The sequence below is a fragment of the Aulonocara sp. 'chitande type north' Nkhata Bay genome, linkage group LG20, assembly GCF_057382095.1.
Source record: "Aulonocara sp. 'chitande type north' Nkhata Bay isolate Kocher_YH1m ecotype deep benthic linkage group LG20, A_spYH_male_GT1.1, whole genome shotgun sequence".
NCBI lineage: Eukaryota > Metazoa > Chordata > Actinopteri > Cichliformes > Cichlidae > Aulonocara > Aulonocara sp. 'chitande type north' Nkhata Bay.
In genome coordinates, this window is record NC_141363.1 from 28,336,004 (window position 1) to 28,357,547 (window position 21,544).

Sequence of the window (21,544 nt, forward strand, 5' to 3'; positions counted from 1 at the left end):
TTAAAATGATATCAATGACACATCAGTTAGAAATACAAAAAATACAGCCATGGAATTTGGAATCTGTCCACAGTTGGGTTTTTTGGCTTTAACAATAGCTATATAGTACTGTAAATTCATTCCTTTCACTGCTTGTATGTAAAATATTTCATAATATTTAGCACTGCTTCAAATTCATGGGGGCATTAGGTGGTGTTCATTTTTAAACTTATTGACATCTCTATCTGAAAAACATACATAAATAATTTAATAATTTTTTTATGGTCAAAATTTAAACAACACCCCAATTTTTCCAGTTTTTCTTTTATTGAAAATTATGAAGTTTGATGTCTCATTGCACTCTGAAATGAAAGGATAGTACAAATAAAGAATTGGAGTTGTCCTGTGAGCCGCCTATCACTCAAGCTATTAACTCTCAGAAACTTACAATACAATGTATCAGACTGTTGTTGACGGTAATGGCTTTTAGTTCCAATTAAATGCAAAAATGAAAACATTTCCCATTTGGAGGCAGCACCTTAAGCTCTGATTTAATGAAGAAATGATTATTGAAAGACTTATCAATTATTAGCAATTCATGCGTAGATAGTGTAACAAGAGGTCTACCCTACATACATGTGCTGTGAGTGATACTAAACCTAAAAATAACTCTTGGTTGATTTCTAATAAAACTTTGCAGCCGAACTTTTTCATGGTTAATTATACAGTTAACTATGAATCTTTAATTATCCATTTACACTTGTGTGAAACTTTTCCCAGCATTACCAGCAATACATTATCCTGAAATTGGACTTTGAGGATCCAAAAGAGGCCACAGGGAGTCTTTAAATACCGGACAGAGCAAAAATAAATATTATTGCGAAACTTGAGGCCACTCATTTCTCTTTATGCAGAGAATAGCCTATTATTTTATAGCTGTAACTTTATTGTTTGCTGAGTTTAAAGCTTTCTTGATTTCCTTTAAATGTGTATTATTATTTTTATATTCCTTTAAAATTGTTATTTTCTATAAAGAGCTTTGTTACTGCTGTCAAATAATGTTGCTAGCTTACAGTACAGTGCAGTAATGCCGTTGAGCTGTTTCTCGGTCGTCTTATGAGAATCAAATTATTAACATGTCGCCACGTGTTTGAGTGAACGCTCAAAGTGTCATGTATGTGACGAGCAGTGGAGAAATCCACTCTTTCCTGTGCTGGCTCACGGAGGAGGGCATGATGCGCCGCTAGGTGTCCGCTGAGTTCAAACTGCTGGTGACGCAACGCTCATCGCAAAGCAGAGCAAGAGGCGACAGCTACCGCACCTTCGACCAAGGTAAGCGAACAAAGAGTAACTCTAAAAACGTGGAATTAAACGACGACAAGTTGCTGTAGTAGCTGCTTTCTTTTTTTCGCTGCCTTGTGAAACAAGTAACGAATATGTTTTTTTGTTCCTTATTGTACTTGTGACAAACGACTGGGGCGCTTTGAGCAGATAAGTAGCTAACGTTAACTAGCTAACTTTCACTTAGCTGTTTGGTTTGGAGAACTTCAAGTCAAGTTGTAAAGCAGTGGATACGAAGGCCGGTGTTTTCTGGTCAAGGTTTTAAAAAAATAAAGACGCATACATTCAAAGCTGAGGCGAAACATTTCCTCGAAAAAGGGCCGTTTTATTTTGAAGGAAGTATTGGGTATCGCTTATGTTTTCCCTCGCTGACTTTACGCTGGCAGGAACTTTAATAGCAAACTAGCTAGCTAACTAATGATAGCAAGTTAGTGTAGTAGAGTGAGATTAATGAAACTTTGTAAATTTAAAGTTCTAAACTTCAAGAGAATGAGGAAGGATCGTGAGTGTTGGCTTAAGTCATTCTCTATCCGTAATACTTTACTCTTTCGGCACTGCGTGCGTCCGGAACTACGTGTTGTTGGCTCCTGTCGGGTTTAAATGCTATTTCTTGACCGTCGCGTTTTATTTATTTCCTCTTTTAATGCACTTGTTTATCTGAGATCATAAAACTTTGAGCAGATGCAACTTGCGGAAAAAGGCAGACGGTGTGGACTTCAGTGAAACGTCATAAACGTCTGACAAAACATGACATAGCCCCCCCTGTTTTTCTCTAATTGTGTTACGTGGTTCATAATTTCATAGAATTTGTTTACTACACATAAAAAATAATTTACTCTCCCACGCACCAAATGTAACTAAAGTTACTAATGTTAGCTGTACAGGCTGCAGGGGATCATGACATTGTCAGTCTACCATTATAAACTTGGTGAGATAATACTTGTGGTTCTTAGGGATTAGTGGTGGTTTGGAGGTTGGAAATGTGCTGATTTCCCACAGTGGAAGCCTGTGTGCTTTCCTAACAAATTGTTAAACAGTCCAATGTATAAGTTCCTTCTTTATACATATTTGAATCCTTTGTCACAAACTATGTAACAGTATAGTGTACAATTCATCAAGTAATTCAATTGTAAAAGGTTTTGCTTCAATGATGTGCCACTCTGTAGCATGAGTGCTTCACCCACATGTGCGACTAAAAACTGACCTGCAACAGTATTTAGGGGCAGCGTGTGAATAAAAAGAATAACAACATTATGCCCACACAGCCCCCAGTTATAAACAAAAACACTGATAACATAGTGAATATGATGTTGTCACATGGAGCGTGCACACCACTAAGAGCAAAGAGGCTGAGCTGTTACTGAGACGCTGAGTGAGAAACATGTTTCCAGCATCCAAAACAGCAGCACTGGTCCTGTAATCATCAGGGATGGGGAAGAAGTGAGCAGTTTCTACTCCATTATAGATATCACTTATCAATTCTCATTGGCTCCACTTTGAGTCACCACCATCTCTAAGCAGCATATCAAAGTCATCATATTCATGCAAATGAATTGCATGTTTGTGCATGTTGGAGGTGTTGCCACTCTTTGTTGTGATCAGTGTTCCTGTCATTACTCAAATAAGTAATTAATGCACATATTACACAGAACACTTTCCTTGAAGGTAATGCAGTAGGTTACTTGATTACACCTAGGATTTGTTACATTACTTTCATGTTGAATGATCTGAAATACTGTCTCATAATGACCAATTAACAATATAGACCCGAGGCTACAACCAACACAAATCCCTGTCCTAATGAGGACACACCTGAGCTTTCTCAGAGCATTTAGGTATGAAAACAGAGCTGATGGCACAAATCAAATATAAGACACTTTAAAGTGATCCACAGAGATTCTACTGTAGGAACATGAACAGGTAGAACGGAAGCTGCAGCCTGGCTGTTCATCAGTTTGTTACCTGTTGATGTTCAGCTGTGGCTCACTTTATCACGGTGCTGGTCTGGGGTCAGCATTTACTCAGCTTTAACATCACTGTGGGCTCTCGGCTTAGCGTTAGCATGCTTGCTGTGCAGGTGCTTTCAAAGAGCCAAAGTTGTGTTAACAGTATGAGGGATTTGTATCTGTCCTCCACTTTACCATTGCGCTCTCATCCTTTTGTGCAATAAAGCTAATGTCCATATCCAAACTGAAATCAGCTGATCGTAGTGAGAGTGCAAGAATCAACAGGCAGGCAGACTAACGATTCGATATATTATTGTGTCATGAATGTTAGCCATCTGCCTCCAGATGACACATTGTTGTTGAGAAACACCATGAATCTGTAAATGTAGGCGTAATCTTTTTGTTAACAATATTAGAATTAGATTGCGGATACAAATTGGCTTTGTCCAAAAGGTGGATGAGCTCTCCCTCAGATAAAGAGTTCAGTCATTTGGGAGGGATTCAGAGTAGACCCACTACTCCTCCACATTGAAAGGACACGGCTAAAGCTGTGTCCTCCTCGGTAAAGTGTTTAGACCAAGCATGTCCTACTTGGAGGAGGCCGCAGCGTAGACCTGGGACACACTGGGAAGCTTATATCGATTGGCTGGCCTGGGAACTCTTCAATGTTTCTCCGGATAAGTTGGAGGAGGTGGCAGAGGGAGATTTGGGCTTCCCTGCTGCCCTGCAACCCGACATCAGATAAGCGGATGATTTATTATTTTGTTATTTTAGATTTAAACTTTTAATTCAGTGGCTGTCATGAACATTCAAACAGTGTGCACAGCACTAAGCACCACACTACACAGTTCATTCGTTTTTCGGATGTCATATTTTAGTAATGCGTGAACGCGTTCTGTGTTTTCATGTCATGTTAAACGTCGATTTGTTTTCATCATTTTTCTTCTGCGTTGTCGGTCTGCAGTAAGTGTGCAGTGTTGGCAAGGCGTGATGTGAGGTGCTGTGCATTTAAGCAGCATGATTCATTATTGAAGAATGTGATTCATGGTGTCAGGTGCCTTTGTTAGTTTGACACTTTCCATTACTTGCGTATCAAATTCAACCTAATACCTGCGTGTTTCTTGGTTTTTAGACTAGTCAGTTAGTCAAAAAATTTTTTCCTCGTGTAGTAGACTAAGAGATCTGAGGAAACGTTGAACATCCCTAATTAATAAATTAATAAATAAATAAGCAGTATATGCAATAATTTTACATCTTTAGAGTCTTCTTCCTTGCAGAAGAGCAAAGTGTGAACTGGAGTCAGGTTCCTTGTCCGTGTGCACAAACTTGGCTAAATAACGACAATCCTGATTCTAATAATACGCGCAGAAAGAAACAATAAAAAGGCGATAGTCTAAGGAAATACTGGAGGCAAGCTGATTGTGCTCGCAAACCCAACAAATAAATTATGTGACATTTGTTTGCTGAGGAAAGTTGTGACAGTGGCGAGATTTGTGACATTTAATGTGTTTGGAGTGTGTAGTTGGTGTGCAGTCTAGTTGTTTCTTTTGTTTCCCAAAAACTCACAAGGCATTGTCAGCATTTTAATGCATTTTAATATAAATGGTTGTATATAACTGCTGCATGACATTTGAATATGACAGTTTTATATTTGGATTTCAGGTCATAACAGTGATTCATGAAACATGTTAGCTGCATTTTTTTTTTTTTTTTAGGTCCAGTGTGTCACAAACTGACCTATGAATCATTCAATCATAAACAAAAGGGATGAACCAGTGTTTCATCTACACATACCAAACAACTTGAATGCAATTTTAAATTGTATGGCTCTTTTTTTTTTTTTTTTTTTTTTTTTTTTCCACTAGCAGCCTATGTCACAAATGTATGATTTATTTTCTTCTTTAGCTGTACGTCAGCCATAACAGTTTGGCAGGAATGAAATAGTATTTTTGATTGACTTTTGATTCTCAAAAACTCACAATCTCAGCGAGGTTTGCAGATTTTCCTTAAAAATTTGAGGAAACTTGATAAGACACACAAAAAAAAACCCCAGTATGACAAAACTGTCTACAGATGAACATTATCTAAAAGACCTACCAAAGCCCTAACATAGCACCTGCGAGATGCACAGGCATGAATGAAAGAGTAGGCTGTCAAGTAGCCATTCTCAAGTAAAGGAAACATGGAGAAAAGGCTGAGCTGTGCCAAATTACACAAAAACTAGACTAAAAATCAGTGGCAACAAGTCTGATTGTACAATGAATCTAAAGAAATAGTTGTTCAGAGTGTCTACAGCGAACTGTAAACACGGTGGAGTGTCTGTCATGGTTTGAGGCTCCATTTCAGCGGTGTTCGGGATTTTGGGATTTTTTTGGAATACTTTACCCAGGAGGCGACCTCCTCGACTGCCTCCTGTCTCCTTAGAGGAGCAGCTCTATTCTGAGCCACAATACGAAGTTAGTCATTAATATACTACAACAACATGGGAATAGAGCAGCTGTGATAGAATACAGCATTAACGAATCAATGGTACAGAAGTGGAGGAAGCAAGAAGAATGAATTGAATAAAGTTTGATTTATCTGACTGCTTTGTTTCGCTTAATGTGCCTTATAACCCCGTGCACCTTATAGTCCGAAAAATACTAGGGCTGCCATGATTAGTCGACTAGTCACGATTATGTCGATTATCAAAATCGCAGACGACTGATTTAATAGTCGACGCGTCGTTTGAAGCTTTGTAAGGTCACAAAAGACGCAGGAATAAGTAGTGGGATTTAAGAGTGTAATAACGGACTGAAACAGAAGATGGCAGCACTGCGTGTACAAGGATGCCAGCTGCCGTTAAACCCAGAAGAAGAAGAAGAAGCTGTGTCCCAGAATTTATAGCGCAGCCCAGCTCAGTTTCCAACAATGGCGGCAGCTAGTTAGTTTTAATATTACTCTTATTATTCTTTCTGGGTCACAAAATAAACGTTTAACATATTTTCAGGCGAGAATGTAGCTGTGTAAACCTCAAATATCTGCTCAGTTTATCAAGAACACATATTTTCAAAAGCGCTCCGACGTTTTCGGAGACATCTGTTACCCACTAGCTCGATAGCTCGCCGGGGGCAAGGCTCACTAGAGCCGGTGAGAACACCGGACTCCCGGCAAATAGTTTTCAAACCCACCGCCATCTTTCGCTACTCAGGTTAAACATATATAAGTCACTTAGATAACTTAAACCTGGCTGTAGCTCAGGTGGCAGAGCAGGTCAGCCACTAATCAGAAGGTCGGTGGTTCGATCCCAGGCTGCATCCTGGCTGCATGCCAAATATCCTTGGGCAAGATACTAACCCCATGTTTGCCTACTGGTGGTGGTCAGAGGGCCCGGTGGCGCCTGTGTCCGGCAGCCTCGCCTCTGTCAGTGCGCCCCAGGGCAGCTGTGGCTACAATGTAGCTTGCTATCGCCAGTGTGTGAATGTGTGTGTGAATGGGTGAATGACTGAATAGTGTAAAGCGCTTTGGGGTCCTATGGACTAGAAAAGCGCTATACAAATGCAGGCCGTCTACCATTTAAAAATGTTATTGTTTGGCTTTTTCCAGTGTTTTATTTGTTCCTGAGTAAATCGGTTTGTCTGAGATTAAAGTTTTTACACAGCTGAATCAAGCAGACAACTGATTATCAGAAGTGTGAGATGCTCGAGAATATACTCCGGTGTCCTGTTATATTTTAGATAGCAAGGAGTTTATTAAACTTCACGGAAACAATCTGCAAATTTCATTAAAATGTAATAAACTATCATCTTGTCTTTATTTTTAGTTAGCACAGACCTTAAACACTTAAAGCTGTAAGCTAATGATAGTTATATAAGAGCAGATGCTGCTGGTGCAATAAGCTGTACGTTTTACGTCCAATGGATGCATGATCTGATTAGTCGACTAATCGCAAAAATAATCGGTGACTAGTCGATAGGGCTGCTCGATTATGGCAAAAATGATAATCACGATTATTTTCACTGAAATTGAGATCTCGATTATTTGACGATATTTATTTAACCCTTTAAGACCTACTATAGAACCAAGTCCGCCAGAGCTTATATTATTTTTTTACATGTTGTAGTGCCATTTGTGGGAGCATTTCAAGTTGCTATACATCAATACAACTGTTATAACCCATATTTTAATGATATGTATGCATTAAGTCCACAGTAACTACATTAATTGCAAAAAAGTGCAATAAACTACAAAAAAATTGAAAATCGTTTGTTTTGTTTTTTTACATACATTTCTAGTTAGAGAAATTTAAGAGGTTTATCCCTCAAAACTTTAAATACAAAAAAGTTGCAAAAAATAGTTTACAACAACAGGAAATTTATTTTGAGTGTCTTCATAGTTTTTTTTGGAGATATAGCAATTTTTATATACTGCAGGAAAAACAATCCTATGATGCAAATGTGCAAAGAAAACAGCAGGTGCATCAAAATAAACTTTTCCAGCAGTGCAATTGAAGTTCTAAGCATCCCAGAAACTATTCAGAAAAGTATAGAGTCAAACATGACTTATAAAAACACCAGTATAGGCTTTTAAGGCCTACAAGTAAAAAACCTACATTTTCCGCGAAAATGACGTCACTTCCGGTTTCGGGCAGGAAATGGCGGACATGCGATAGTTCGCGCTGACGTCTTTTTCAATGTGGGAAGTGTTACGAACAGCTGATCGGATCGGCAAAGCGTGTTTCTGGAATATTATGTTTTTGTTCCTGCAAGCGCTTTTTATAAAATTTTTGCAAAGCTATATGTGGAAGGAAACCGTGACCGAGGACAAGCTGATGGCATAAGATGTAAGTACAACAACTCCGGTTTCATATGCAAAAAAATTATTGCGCTAGCTTGCGCGGTTCCGGTTCTACAGGGATTTAAAAATAGTTACGCAAAACGGAGCGTGCTGCTCTGACCGGCTTTAAAGGGTTAACAATAACAATGTATTGAATAATGACTTTAAAAAAATAATATAAAATAGTGTGCAAATACTTTGCAAATACAGTGCAAATGTTTGCAATATAAGAAATAAATGAAAAATTTAAACATCTATGTTTAGTTAACTTTGCAGTGTTGCTCTGTGGTCCAGCTACACTGCAGCAAAGTTTACACACTGTGTCTACTTGATCCACGTCTAACTCCGCGAACCCATAATGTTTCCACACCACTGAAGTGTTGTTTTTTTTTTTTTTTTTTTTTTTTTATACCTCTCTTTTCAACCAACAGCAGTCACTCTCTCCTCTCCAAATAACTTCTGCTTAGCTTTCCGAGCTTTGCTTGGGTTCTCTTAATTGTTGTGACGCGTGTTCGAAATGCAGAGAGGTGCGCTTGATTTGCCCAAGCAGCGCGAGAGTAAAGCACGAGGGAGGTGCAAATAATCGGCGCAGTCATTTTTAATGATCGTTGAAAGCCCAGATCGTAATCGTGATTAAAATTCGATTAATTCAGCAGCCCTACTAGTCGACTATCAAAATAATCGTTTGTGGCAGCCCTAAAAATACGTATTTGACTTTTTTATTTGGCACACTGCAGTTTAATGTAGCAAAGCACCTCTTTTTTTTTTTAACTTAAGTGGATATTATACATGGTTATGCTCAGGATATCTCAGCCCATTTCTACTGGAAATGCATTTTGGTTAAACTTGGAATTTGCGTTTGCACTGTTAAATGTTTATATAGCTTTAATGCACATTTAAAAAAACAAAAAAAAAACAAAAACCCAGCTGCTTGTTTAAGTAAAATAAATGGATGAGCTTTTTTTTTTTTTTGCGTTAGTAAAGTTGTGGAGTTGTATTTTGTCTCGCAGAAATTATATCGTTATCGCAAATTTTCAAATATATATCATGATATATATTTTTGGCCATATCGCCCTGCCCTACCGTCCACGATCATCTAGTCCACTAGTCGCGCACATCACTAGCAGACATCATCCAAAGAAAGCTTTTGGAATATTCATCAGGAAGCCTGATAAACCTGAAGATGACTGAGAGAAATAGTTGGAAGCTTGCTTAAGAGAGTTCAGGCTGTTTTCAAAGGTAATATAGATACCTGGTTGTATCAGTATGACTGTTCAAGCTTGTTCAAATGGTCCAAACTGTTTCCTAGCAAAACATAAAGTGACATGTGGGAAAAGGCTTTTGCACAGTTGTGTTAAAGCACAATAATCAACAGTTGCTCAATTTCCTGACTTAAATGCAACTCTAACCCAGCCCTTCCACATAATATTTAAAATATCCTCCTCTGGTCTGGTGTCAGTTTTTTTACATGTTAGATTTCCTCATTGTTTCTTCATAGCAGCATTGTCACAGGCAGCAGAGCCTGCTACTTTCCTTCCTCTTTCTGTGGACCAACGGTCTTCTTATTTCATAGTTTAGTATTTTTAGATGTGGGAAATCTGAGATTACCATAACACGAAACATGTTTTAATAGAGCAGATGTCTTCTCTGCATCCTTCAGTGCACAACTCTTTGCTCTTTTTATTGTCTCAGGTAAAGCATGGCAATGACCAGCCAGACCTCGTACCCCTCCATGAGTAACCACACCAAAGAGAGGGTCACCATGGCCAAAGTGACCCTGGAGAACTTCTATAGTAACCTCATCGCTCAGCATGAGGAGAGAGAGATGAGGTAACGCTCACAAGCTTTAGTGCTTCTTACATGAACAAAGGCTAACGTTGCCATTTTAGCTTTAGTTATGAGCTACAAAAAAAAACAGTGGGCCGATTAATTTGTCCTCCAAATAAAACAACTAACCACTGAATTCGCAGCACAGCTGAACCTGATGGCTAATGCATGGACAACCCACTTTGTTTGTTTTGGTTCATCAGGATGTGGCTCCTGTCAGTATTACACTGAGGAGGGGTCACTTCCTGTTGTGACATTCACAGTACAGTATAGTCATAACCTCGTCCTGACTGGTTTATTGCATTTTTAGTACAGAACGTTTTTGCTATATGAAAATGATAGGGTAGTAAAAGTGCACTAAAGCTTTGTTCTGTGTTTGTCATGTGTTTAATAAAGAAACATAATAACTTATGCCTGTAACCAGTAATAAGCTGTGCTGTGGTTTCAGGCAGCAGAAGCTGGAGAAAGTTATGGATCAGGAGGGCTTGGCTGATGAAGAGGTGAGTAAGGTGTTTACTGACCCGTGTGTTCTGGAGACTTATGTCACAGTGTGTGTAATCTCCGTGTTGGTGTAGGTCAGGTAGAGCAGGTCAGCTACTGATTGGAAGGTTGGTGGTTCGATCCCTGGCCCTACCAGGGATTGCCAAATATCCTTGGGCAAGATACTAACCATCTGAGTATGAATGTTAGCTACACAGCACTAAAGTATAGAAGAAAGTGCTTGTATGAATGAGTGTTATTGGCATGAGGCATGTTGTATAGAGCGCTTTGAGTACTCCGGGAGAGTAGACAAACACTATATAAGAATCAGTGCACTCAAATGTTATACTCAAAGAGTGTAACAGGAACAACCAATCAGCTGTTGTATCTCCAGCTGTCTGTGTCTGCTCCAGAGTATAATAAAGTCTCACAGTGGACATGAAACGCTTCATGTACAAAGGCTAATTTACAGCATGGAGCCCTGCTCTCAAACAGCCTCTGTAGCTGCATTTAAAAAAGAAATCGGAACTTAAAGTTTTAAAAATGAGTCTGGTTGCTTTTGGTCAGTAGACTTCCATTTGTTTATGTTAACTAACTGGTAACAGAACCAATAACACGGGGGGATTTCAACTATAAACCAGTCTAAGGGATCACCTTTGTGCTACCTCGGGCTGCAACAATGAGCTTTATGTTTAAAAAATCATGGCTATACCGTCCACTTTCACTGGCAGTCCCTTAAACAGTAAACAGTTCTTCATTCTTTTAGCTAGAAGCACTGAAAATCCACCAGACAGTAATCTAAGCTGGGCTGTTGGAAGTCATTTTTCTTTCTTACATCTTAATTTGCTTAACAGTAAATTTTAATTATTGCTTTAAAATAAGACACCTCTGAAGTGTGAATTAAACAGTATAGTGTATTTAAAGTGCTGTGTCCTCTGCAGAAACGTATCCGGCGCTCTGAGCATGCAAGGAAGGAGACCGAATTTCTGCGTTTGAAACGTACTCGACTGGGTCTGGAGGACTTTGAATCCCTGAAGGTGATTGGCCGAGGAGCTTTCGGAGAGGTAAAAAGCATTTGATGCTGTTGTTTTGAAACATGGAAAAAAACGGAAACAATTCTAACTCTGCTCATCACTGTGTAGAAATGCACCAATTACAATTTTGACGTACACGTTGAAGTTTGCTAATGCAATAACTCTAAAATGAGGTGACGAAGTTTCAAATTGATAGTGTAGGTGTATCTGCTGAAAATTTCAGATGAGTTTAAATGTCGGTGACCTAAACCTCAGGGTGAAGGTTAGACGTCAAGTCTTGTAAAAATCTTGTGAATGCAATAGCTAGGCAAAAAGCCCACATGGGATTTTGAAACTGATACTGTAGCTGGTCTATGCTAGGAGACTGAGGGGAGCTCATTCTGATTTAAACTGTTGCTTTAAAGGTTCAGTGAACATAGAACTTTACTCCAACGGAACATGAGATAAGAAATACTTTATTTTTGTCCACATTTGAGATATTTTTTGTTACAGCATTTAAAAAAACCAAATGTAACAAGTAACCACGTCTTGACTGTTACATGTTGCTGATTCCTCATGTTACTAGCTCCAGTGCTGGTCCCTCAGCATATCACTGCAGAGTGTAGTGCACTCGCTTCACCTGGTTGATTAGAAAAAAAATTCCATCATTTAAAGAATCTCTGCTTCATTAGTAGATCTGTCCTCTATGGAAGCCCATTTCCACCACTAAAAAAAAAAAGTATCCATAACTCGAATTTTCACATTATTTTCTCGAAATTTTGACTTATTAACTCGAAATTTTCAGAAAAGTAACTCAAAATTTCGAGTTAGCTCTGCCAATCAGTAATCTACGTTAATGATGTCATTTCCTTGTTACCCGGAAGTTAAAGCCCTCAAGTACTGCTACAGCTAAGCTACCAGTATTACAGCCAGTCATGAATGCACATGAATGAATTGCTGAGTATTTTCAGCCAGGCTTCACAAATGATGAAATCCTTGTGTTATTAGCTGAATCACATGGCGTTAAAATCAGCAAACGTACTCTCGAAAACTCTGTTGCGGTCCGGTTTTGAGTGCGCATTACTCTGCGCCATATGCTTCTTAACAAGAAAATGACTTCGTTCACGCAGATTGGCAGAGCTAACTCGAAATTTCGAGTTAATAAGTGAAATTTTTGAGAAAATAACTCAAAATTTGGAGTTAAGGATACATTTTTTTTAGTGGCAAAAACGGGTTTCCATAGTCCTCTCCATCCATCCTGCAGTCAATCAGTGAAAGAAGAAGAGAGGCTAACTTCTGGGCAGGAGAAGCTCCCACACCCATCATCAGCTTTTTGATGAGCACTCTTGATTTCTACTTGCAGGTACGCTTGGTGCAGAAGAAAGACACCGGTCATGTTTATGCTATGAAGATCCTCCGCAAAGCTGATATGCTTGAGAAAGAACAGGTGAGCTACAGGATACACACCCTGGAGTGCTGCCCTTTGACATCTGTGTGTAACCCCTTCTTCCTGTCCATGTACAGGTTGGTCACATCCGTGCTGAACGAGACATTCTGGTCGAGGCCGACAGTCTGTGGGTGGTCAAAATGTTCTACAGTTTCCAGGATAAGCTGAACCTTTACCTCATCATGGAGTTTCTACCTGGAGGTACGAACGGGGCGCTGCTCAGCATGAAAAACTGCTGTGACACAAGAATGCTGTTGTCATCTTCAATAGTACTGTAGCTGCACCCCTCTATAAGTCTGGCAGTCAGTTATGATTTCATCACTCACAGTCAAAAACAGTTTAGGGGAAAAAACTAGTCATCCTGTTGCTTCACATTAACAACACTCTCATGTCTCTGTGTTTTGTTTGTTTTTGTTTTTTCGATGCATTGCACAGACGTTGATGCTAATTAGTAAAATAAACCCGCTTAAATGTGCTGGAAACCGTATTCATCCGTCCTGTAGAATGACTGTTCTCTGCTGCTGTGGTGCAGGCGACATGATGACCCTGCTGATGAAGAAGGACACTCTGTCAGAAGAGGCTACGCAGTTCTACATAGCAGAGACGGTGCTGGCCATTGACTCCATCCACCAGTTGGGCTTCATCCACAGAGACATCAAACCAGACAACCTGCTGCTGGACTCCAGGGTGCGTCCGAGCTCTCGTTTTTACTACACTCACGTTTTCTGTGGAAACACCATTTTTTTTTAAAATGATTGGAACATGTGACCATAGCTAGACTGAGTTTCTGTTTGGTCTGTTTATCTATGAGGAACTTTGACCTTTGGTCACAGTGGGGCACACGTCTGGTTTTGTGACCCTGGTATGACGTCATACTTTGCTGCTATGTGTAATGTTGTGCTCTTGGTTTCAGGGTCACGTGAAGCTGTCTGACTTTGGGCTGTGCACAGGCTTAAAGAGGGCTCATCGGACTGAGTTCTACAAGAACCTGAACCACAGCCTGCCCAATGACCTCAGTAAGCAAAGTCAGCAAAGTTCATTTAATTCAAATATGGCTTGCATGCAGCCCCCGTCACTTGCTTGCATTTAACTTGTTTCCTTAAAAACAGTGCTCACAGCTCAGAAGTTTGACCACGGTCAGTGTGAGCAGACTTCCTCCTCTGCTCAGTTTTCCATAAATCAGATGACAGGAAATGTGCAGGATTGCTAGGAATACTGCTATAAGTTGGATGTTTCTACACAGTGTCTGAGTGTTTGCAGTCACATTTGACATGGTGACTATAATATCTGGGCCTACAGTACTGTACAAAAGACTTTTATTAAAATGTGCACACAACAGAATTTGTACAGTTCTAGTAAGGATGAAAGTCAGGCTGCAGCGATTGATTATTTTAGTAATTGAGTAATCTATCGATTATTCCATCGATGAATCGTATAAGAAATAGCTTTGCAATAATAAATATTTAATATACAAAGAGAATAAACACGGGTCTTTTAAAATGAACTGCTCAGTGGTTTCCATTTTAGAAACTGTAACATTAACTCAACCCTTAGGCTGTTTTTATATAAAATATTACATTAAAATTTTAAAAGAAAACACTTCCTTAAGTGCCAAAATCTATAAATGCTCTAAAGTTCTCTCTGACAGTGTTTTATCTCGTGGATGAGGTATCTGGTGTGCACATGTTCAGTGTTTGTGTGTGGGTTTGTGTGCAGCCAGTGACTGTAAGCCTTACACGGAGCGTGTGCTGGCTGCAGTGAAGGAAGGCCAGTTTGCTGTGCTGCTGAAACAGATGTTATGATGCAGATGTTCATTCATTCTGATAACAACCTAAAATTGCTTGGCTCAGTGTCTTAGTTTTACTGGCTTGTGAAAAGGTGTTTATTTATTTTTAAATATTAATGTTTAATTCATTTCAATTAACACTTTTAATCTGAAAAGTGTTACAAAGGCTTAATATGGTTTAGTACACCCAATGCCCCCCTTTAGACTCCCCCCGTTTGCTGCAGGCATCAAATAGGACAGCTGCTGTACAAACAGGCTAAGTTAGCAGTTCATCTGCAGGTTTAAATGCAATCTCTGGAGGCTTACTGCAGATTTCTGTGTGAAACAAACAGCAGCTGCTGAGTTTGCTTTTCTTCATGTTGGAGTTTGTTGATCAGCTGCTTTGATGAAGGACACTTACTTTTTCAAAGTAAAGGTTTTAATGGTGATCGCAGGAGCAGCGCTGCTGTTTTGGACGACAAACACTTTCTTTCACTCACTGTCTGTAAGGACTCCACCTCTTTGTGTTTGTGTGTGTGTGTGATCAAACTATGACAGCATCATATTCATCAGTGTTTTTGTTTAAAACTAGCGGCTGTGTGGGCTCGTTATACGTTTTATTCACGCGCTGCTTCTAAATACGTTTCTATTGCAGGTTTGTTTTTAGCTCCAAATGTGTTGAATTATTCCAAATACTTGATGAATCGCTGCAGCCTTACTTGAAAGTCGGACACTTTTATTCCTCAGCACAGGTGCGCGCGCTCTCTCTCGCTCTCTCTCTCTCGCTCTCTCTCGCTCTTTAATTATTTCTGTAAGGAGTCTTCAGGAGTACTTCTCCTGAACACTCTAAAGCTCTTATTTGGATGATGGCTGCCCATTTGTATCATCCTTTCAGCGTGATCCCACTCTGCCTCCATAATGCTGGGATCTGGGCAGGCCAGTCTGAGTGTATTCCATTGTGTGTTTGTCTATCCAAGAATGGTTTCACTGCTTTGGCAGTGTGGGTGAAATCATTGTCATGCTGGACAAATTAAGCCACTGGCAATCAGATACTTTCCAGATGGTACATTTCTGTGTATTGAAGCATTGGCTGAAGTGCAGCCTCAAAACATGAGCTGTTGTGACTGGTTTCAGTCTGGTTCTTGTATAGTTTGGCACACCTCAGCCTTTTCACAGTTGTGTTCACACAGTGATCATAGACATCATGCTGAAACAGCAGGCCTGACCGTGAGGAAGACTTGCACTCACCTTCAGTGGCACAAATGTTATGTATTCAATGACTGATGAGAGCCTCGCTGTTTGTATGCACAGTGATGGAGTCGTAGCTTTTAATATGGAGTTGTCTTGCCTACACAGCATCCCAGAACATGAACTCTAAGAGGAAAGCAGAGACCTGGAAGAGGAACAGGAGGCAGCTGGTAGGTTTGAACACACATGTGATTAGAAAGTGTAGAAAATGTCTGCTATTTGGTATTGTGCTCGATTGGATTTGGTAACACCACAAAAACAATGTTAATGGAAATATTTTTGTCATTGGGATAGTTGTTAGAAATCGTACATGGCGCCACAGTCAGGGGCTCACGATAAACCCCAGAGCCAAATGTTACTAGTTGTGAATAAAAAGAGAAACCCACGGGAGTATTTGATTGTACAATTTGAAATGTAAAAAAGAAATGCTCAGTGCGTGGAGCGGGCGACCACATGCCATAAGGCTGAGAGCGGACGGCCGGGTTCGAGTCCACCCCGCATGTCTTCCCCTCACTCCTCTGCCCCCGCTGTAATGAAATGCTCATTATTTAAACTATTAATTCATTGAATCTACAGAAAAAGTGTAATAATGTGCTCTTCTTGAAACTTATGACGACAGCAGCATTTGAAGGATGAAAGCACAGTGTTATGCTTTTCACGGTCAATAAAGTCCTGCATGTTACCGACATATAAAGCTCATATTCATTTATTATAATAATGTAAATGTATGGCACAAAGGAAGCATGACATTGTGTGGCTAGAATTACAATCTCACTTCCTTTTGTTTTGATTAGATCAGCCCTGAGTTAAATCTTGATCTTACCCGGTGCAGACAAAGCAATGTCTTTGTGAAGCCTGTCTGTGGGAAGTGTAACATTTAAACAAAGGTGGTAGCTTTTCCCATCCTTTCATCCTATGTATTGACCCCCTTCCTTTATCCATCAGGCATTCTCCACAGTGGGAACACCGGACTACATTGCTCCAGAGGTCTTCATGCAAAATGGATACAACAAACTGTGTGACTGGTGGAGCCTGGGTGTGATCATGTATGAGATGCTGATAGGTAATTTTTCAGGAAATGAATCTTATTCACCTTTTGAGGTTATTATAAGATGGACTTTTATAATATCTGATTCCTGTTTTTTGGTCTGTGCAGGTTATCCTCCATTTTGCTCAGAGACGCCACAGGAGACGTACAGAAAAGTGATGAACTGGAGAGAAACACTCGTCTTTCCTCCAGAGGTGCCTATATCGGAGAAGGCCAAAGACCTCATTCTCAGGCAAGTGCACCTCTGCTTTCCTTCATCTCCCATCCTGTCATAGTAGTTCATGCTGTTGTCACTCTTGTTTTGTATGCGGACCATGGAGGTTTCAAAAATGTCAACTTTCTAATGGCTTCTAACACCTGAGGTGTTTGTATTGCATTGTACTAACTGATCGTGAGTTTACAGGTTCTGCTGTGAGGAGGAGCACAGGATTGGGGCTTCGGGCGTGGAGGAGATCAAGTCCAATCCTTTCTTTGAGGGCGTAGACTACGACCATATCAGGTGGGCATACTTGCCACGCACGTTAAAGATGGTTGTGCTGACATGTTGAATTCTCAAATGTCTTCATTTTAAATTGTAATAATCAACTTAACATAAACAGAAGAACCCAGAATCTCTGAGAGTTGTGAATGTGCCTACAGGTCAACAGGAAGGCATTTAAAAATGAGTTTCATTAGATGATCTTTGTCTGGCTGGAGTCCTGTGCACCCTCAGATGTCCTTGAGGATGAAGACCCTGGTCCACTGTTTTGTGACCAGGACAAAAAACCCCACATTATTTATCCCGTATCTAAGGTTTGACTAACAGGCAAACCTTGGCGTACACCTTCCCTGACAGGCAGGCGCTCGAGTCCCCTTTCTTAAACATAGGAACCACTACCCCAGTCTGTCAGTCCGGAGGCACCTCCCCAGATCTCCACGTGACATTTCAGAGGCATGTCAGCCAAGGATTAGGGTCACCCTCCCCTCATCCCGAGACGCTGTTTCCTCTATAGAAAGCGTGTCAGTGGGATTACAGACATACTTTCGGCCTCTGCAACACGTTCCCAGTGATCCCTCACTATACACTTGGGTGCACCCTGTCAGTCTCTCTCTTTACGTGAAGGTTCAGAACATACAGCCACAGATCCGATGAAAGAATTCCAAAATCGATCATCGACCTGTGCCCTAGGGTGTTGTGGTGCCATGTGCACTTATGGACATCCTTATATTTGACTGCAGATTGAAATAGAGTCAAGGCCCTCTCTACAAGTCTGGTTCCAGAGCCCAAGCCATGCGTTGAGGTTAGCGCAACTGAGCCGACATCTCTCAAACTCACACGCTAGCTCAGGCTCCTTCCACGCAGGAAGGTTGACGTTCCACTTCCCGATAGCCAGTCTCTGTATCTAGGGATCGGACCTCGGGCCTCTGCCACCGACACACACACTTCATTTGATGCTACTGCGCCACCTGTAGGTGCTGGGCCTAAAAGAGGGTAGCCCAAGCTGGGCACAGCCACCAAACGCTCTCTCTCCAGTTTCTTCCCCAGGCCTGGCTCCATAGGGCGGGGCCCCCGTAACTCTATCCCGGACAGGGTACACTGGTGCCTTGGTCATCTTTTATCAGTAGGGGTCAATTGAATCGCTCTTCATCGTTTGCCTTGGGAGATCCTACCAGAGGTCAGCATGGCCCTTGGGATCACTGGGACACACAAAACCCTCCAACAAAGTAATGCGGCGATTTGTGGAGAGGACCGTTAGCCATTCAGGCAATTTGCTGATTCTGTTTTCAAATGCAAACTTTGACATTCGTTTTGTAACTTTACTGATGTTTCCAGGGAGAGGCCTGCTGCCATTCCCATAAATATCAGAAGCATTGACGACACCTCAAACTTTGACGAATTCCCTGATTCAGATATCCTCACACCTACAGGTACATACAGTGTAGCTCCAAATATTTCATGCTTTGTTGTGAAATCTCAGATTATTAAAATGCCTTACTACTTGTTGTGTTACTCCAGCCACTCAGGTGTCCAATCAGGCTGAAGCTGATCTGAAGAACAAGGACTGGGTCTTCATAAACTACACCTACAAACGCTTCGAAGGCCTGACGGCTCGAGGTGCCATCCCGTCCTACATGAAGTCGGGGAAAAGATGAACACCACCACACGGGTGCTTGTCCAACTCCTCCATGAATCCTGAAGGAGCTGTCTCGAGTCCTGAAAGAACTGTCTGTGTGGTGTCACACAGCTCTTTGCAAATAAAAAGGGGACTACTTTTCCTCTGTTGCTTTCCACAGGAATGTTTCGTTTCACTAGTAGGAACTGCTGCAATCATTCTGCAGCTGTTCGCTCTATCTAATGCTTCCGAGGGTACTTCTCTACTTCCTGCTCACAATGACACTGAACTGGGAATAATATGTCCACTTGTATTTTCCACCAGTGGCTGCAGATGGTTTTCTTCACTCCTGATAGCACCATTGATGTTCCCTGTGTGTAAAATGAGCACACGGTTGTTGGACTTACCAAGTGCTCTTGTCTTTCCAAACCAGCACATCCCCCTCCTTGAAATTATTTTTTTAAACATGTCAACTTGAAGATGGCATCAAATCGTCACGTGACATGAAATAGATGCTTTTCAGGGATTCCCTTCTTATGTTTCCTTTTTCTGGGCTTGTCTAAAGTGCTGCTGGCTTCTTAAGATCAAACCAAAGACTGAACTGAATGTTTGATCTCTCCATTTCTTCACTTCCACTAACTCTGTTGTGCTTGTTTAGGTTAAAGCGTGCATATTTGAGAATTATGAATTTTATGGAACAAACACACACAGATCATGTGACATTTGACCCCATCATGTCTGCCTTCTGCACCTTAAATGATGTGGATGTCGCTGTAGTATAATCAAGCCTCCAGCTCCTTATATTGCGTGCTTAAAATAATAGTTTGGGTTTGACAGGGCAGGGGAAGGAAACGCCCACTAATGGCTGTGCTCATTATTTAATGTGCAACTAATCATTTTGAATTGGTGACTTGTTTTCAGAGTTATAGAGACAAATGTTACAAATGTTCAGGAGAGCCAACCAGCAAGCATCTTTAGTTAAAGGGGAATATATTTTAATTAAAATGGATTATAAGATTAAATTGAAGAATGAATAATTGTTTGAGTGATTGACTAACAGTCTTATGATGGATGTGCGACTGACTAGTTGTTACCAGACACTAGTCGGTTAACAATTTCAGAAACTTTTGTATTATGCATAAAAGTGAGGGTTTTAAGACATGATTATTGGTCCATTAATATGTAGCTTTAAATGGTGTTAACACTTTGACCCCAGGATTGTGCTCCAGCTCTGTTAATGGTTCTTTGCCACCTCTGCGCTTATCACTGCTTTCAAAGCACTTTGGACTGGTTTGATTTTCCTTCAAACTGGTTTGCTGCAGCTTGAAATCTATTTGATGTGATAAAGAGGTGGTGAAATGGCTTGAACATGAGTTTGTCTCCACTAAAGAGCAGACAGGACCAGTGGGGAGTCGGTCCATCCACATTGAGGGCTGAATGATTCTTCAGTGAACACAATATCCAGAATGCTGTCATTTAAAGTGAATGTAAATGAACTTTTTTGGAATTGTGGGAAAGTGCTTTTTGCCACAGTAGTTTCAAAATGCTGTTTGTTTGAATGAGGTGTAGACCTCCCCCCCCCCCCCCCCCCTCTTTTTAACTTCAGCGACTCCAAACTCTTAGCAATGTTGTTAAATTGTATTTTGATCAGATTAATGCTGTGTTTTTAAATGATCAGATGTAATATTTCCAAGATGAAACTCTGCTCGTATAGTTGAAGCTGTATCCAAAGATATCACGGATGTTAGACTGGTTTGTGAAAACTAAATGTTTGGTTTGTTTCTCATGTTTCTGCTGGAATGGTCTTCTGCGAGTCTTAAATCAAAGATTTGACTTTTCTATGTAATATAGTATATACAGGTAGTGGGTAGATAAATCTCAGTACATTTTAGGATACAGTGCTCCTTTTATTTGAATGGCTGGGTTCCATTTTTTTAACAGTCTGTTATGATGCTCCAGCTCTGCATGCTTTAACCAAACCGTAGATGTGGTGGCTTAAAGAAACTGATGTAGAATGACTTGTTTTATTGGGTGTGTGTGCGCGCGCGCATGGTTGTTTTTTTTTTGTTTTTTGTTTTTTTTTTTAAACCAGCAATGTTTGCAGATGCTGTGCTCGTCATTATGCTCTGCATGTCGTCTGAGTCAGATAAGGGCTTTGGAGAAGGTGGATGTACAATATTTATATACCACTGTTTGCTGTTGTACGTTTTCTAATATTTGACAATTAATTATTCTGCACTTCCTGTATTGCTTCTGAACTCTGTAGCATTATATTTTTATTTATTTATCTACTTTTAACCAAGAAGTGAACCTCTTGGTAATTAAAAAAAGTATTTTGCAAGAGTATTATGGGCCCAGGTTTGCAGTATTAATACTGCATATTCTTCGAGAAGTCTTGCACAACTAGAATCGAAGCAAAGACCACAGACACTAAGCTCCATCATAGACTGGTCGTTTTTTTTTTTTCAGCCATAGAGTATGTAGAGCCCTTCACTGGTTCCGTGTCTCGTCATATTTGCAGCCTTATTCCAAAATATGAGCA

At 40.4% G+C, this 21,544-nt stretch overlaps 1 protein-coding gene across 2 annotated transcripts; it reads left to right on the top strand.

The window, feature by feature from the left end:
- The first annotated feature begins 1,158 nt into the window (after positions 1-1,158).
- LOC147305849 (serine/threonine-protein kinase 38) lies at positions 1,159-21,348 on the top strand. 2 transcript variants are annotated; one of them, XM_086276746.1, is made up of 14 exons: positions 1,159-1,311; positions 9,774-9,911; positions 10,357-10,408; positions 11,330-11,452; positions 12,765-12,848; positions 12,926-13,049; positions 13,381-13,535; positions 13,762-13,873; positions 15,970-16,031; positions 16,807-16,924; positions 17,018-17,141; positions 17,313-17,408; positions 18,723-18,817; positions 18,906-21,348. In XM_086276746.1, the coding sequence occupies exons 2-14, from the start codon at positions 9,781-9,783 to the stop codon at positions 19,040-19,042; spliced, it is 1,413 nt and encodes a 470-aa protein (XP_086132872.1). In that variant the 5' UTR covers positions 1,159-1,311; positions 9,774-9,780; the 3' UTR covers positions 19,043-21,348. The 2 variants fall into 2 exon arrangements, with proteins under 2 accessions (XP_086132872.1, XP_086132873.1); XM_086276747.1 differs by having other exon boundaries at positions 13,762-13,864.
- The last annotated feature ends 196 nt before the right edge of the window (positions 21,349-21,544 follow it).

Bases quoted from the DNA above. Each gene is read 5' to 3' on its own strand.
- LOC147305849 (XM_086276746.1), top strand. From the start codon at position 9,781: ATGGCAATGACCAGCCAGACCTCGTACCCCTCCATGAGTAACCACACC. The intron at 16,925-17,017 runs GTAATTTTTCAG...TGGTCTGTGCAG, and splicing joins CATGTATGAGATGCTGATAG to GTTATCCTCCATTTTGCTCA. The intron at 17,409-18,722 runs GTGGGCATACTT...TGATGTTTCCAG, and splicing joins GTAGACTACGACCATATCAG to GGAGAGGCCTGCTGCCATTC.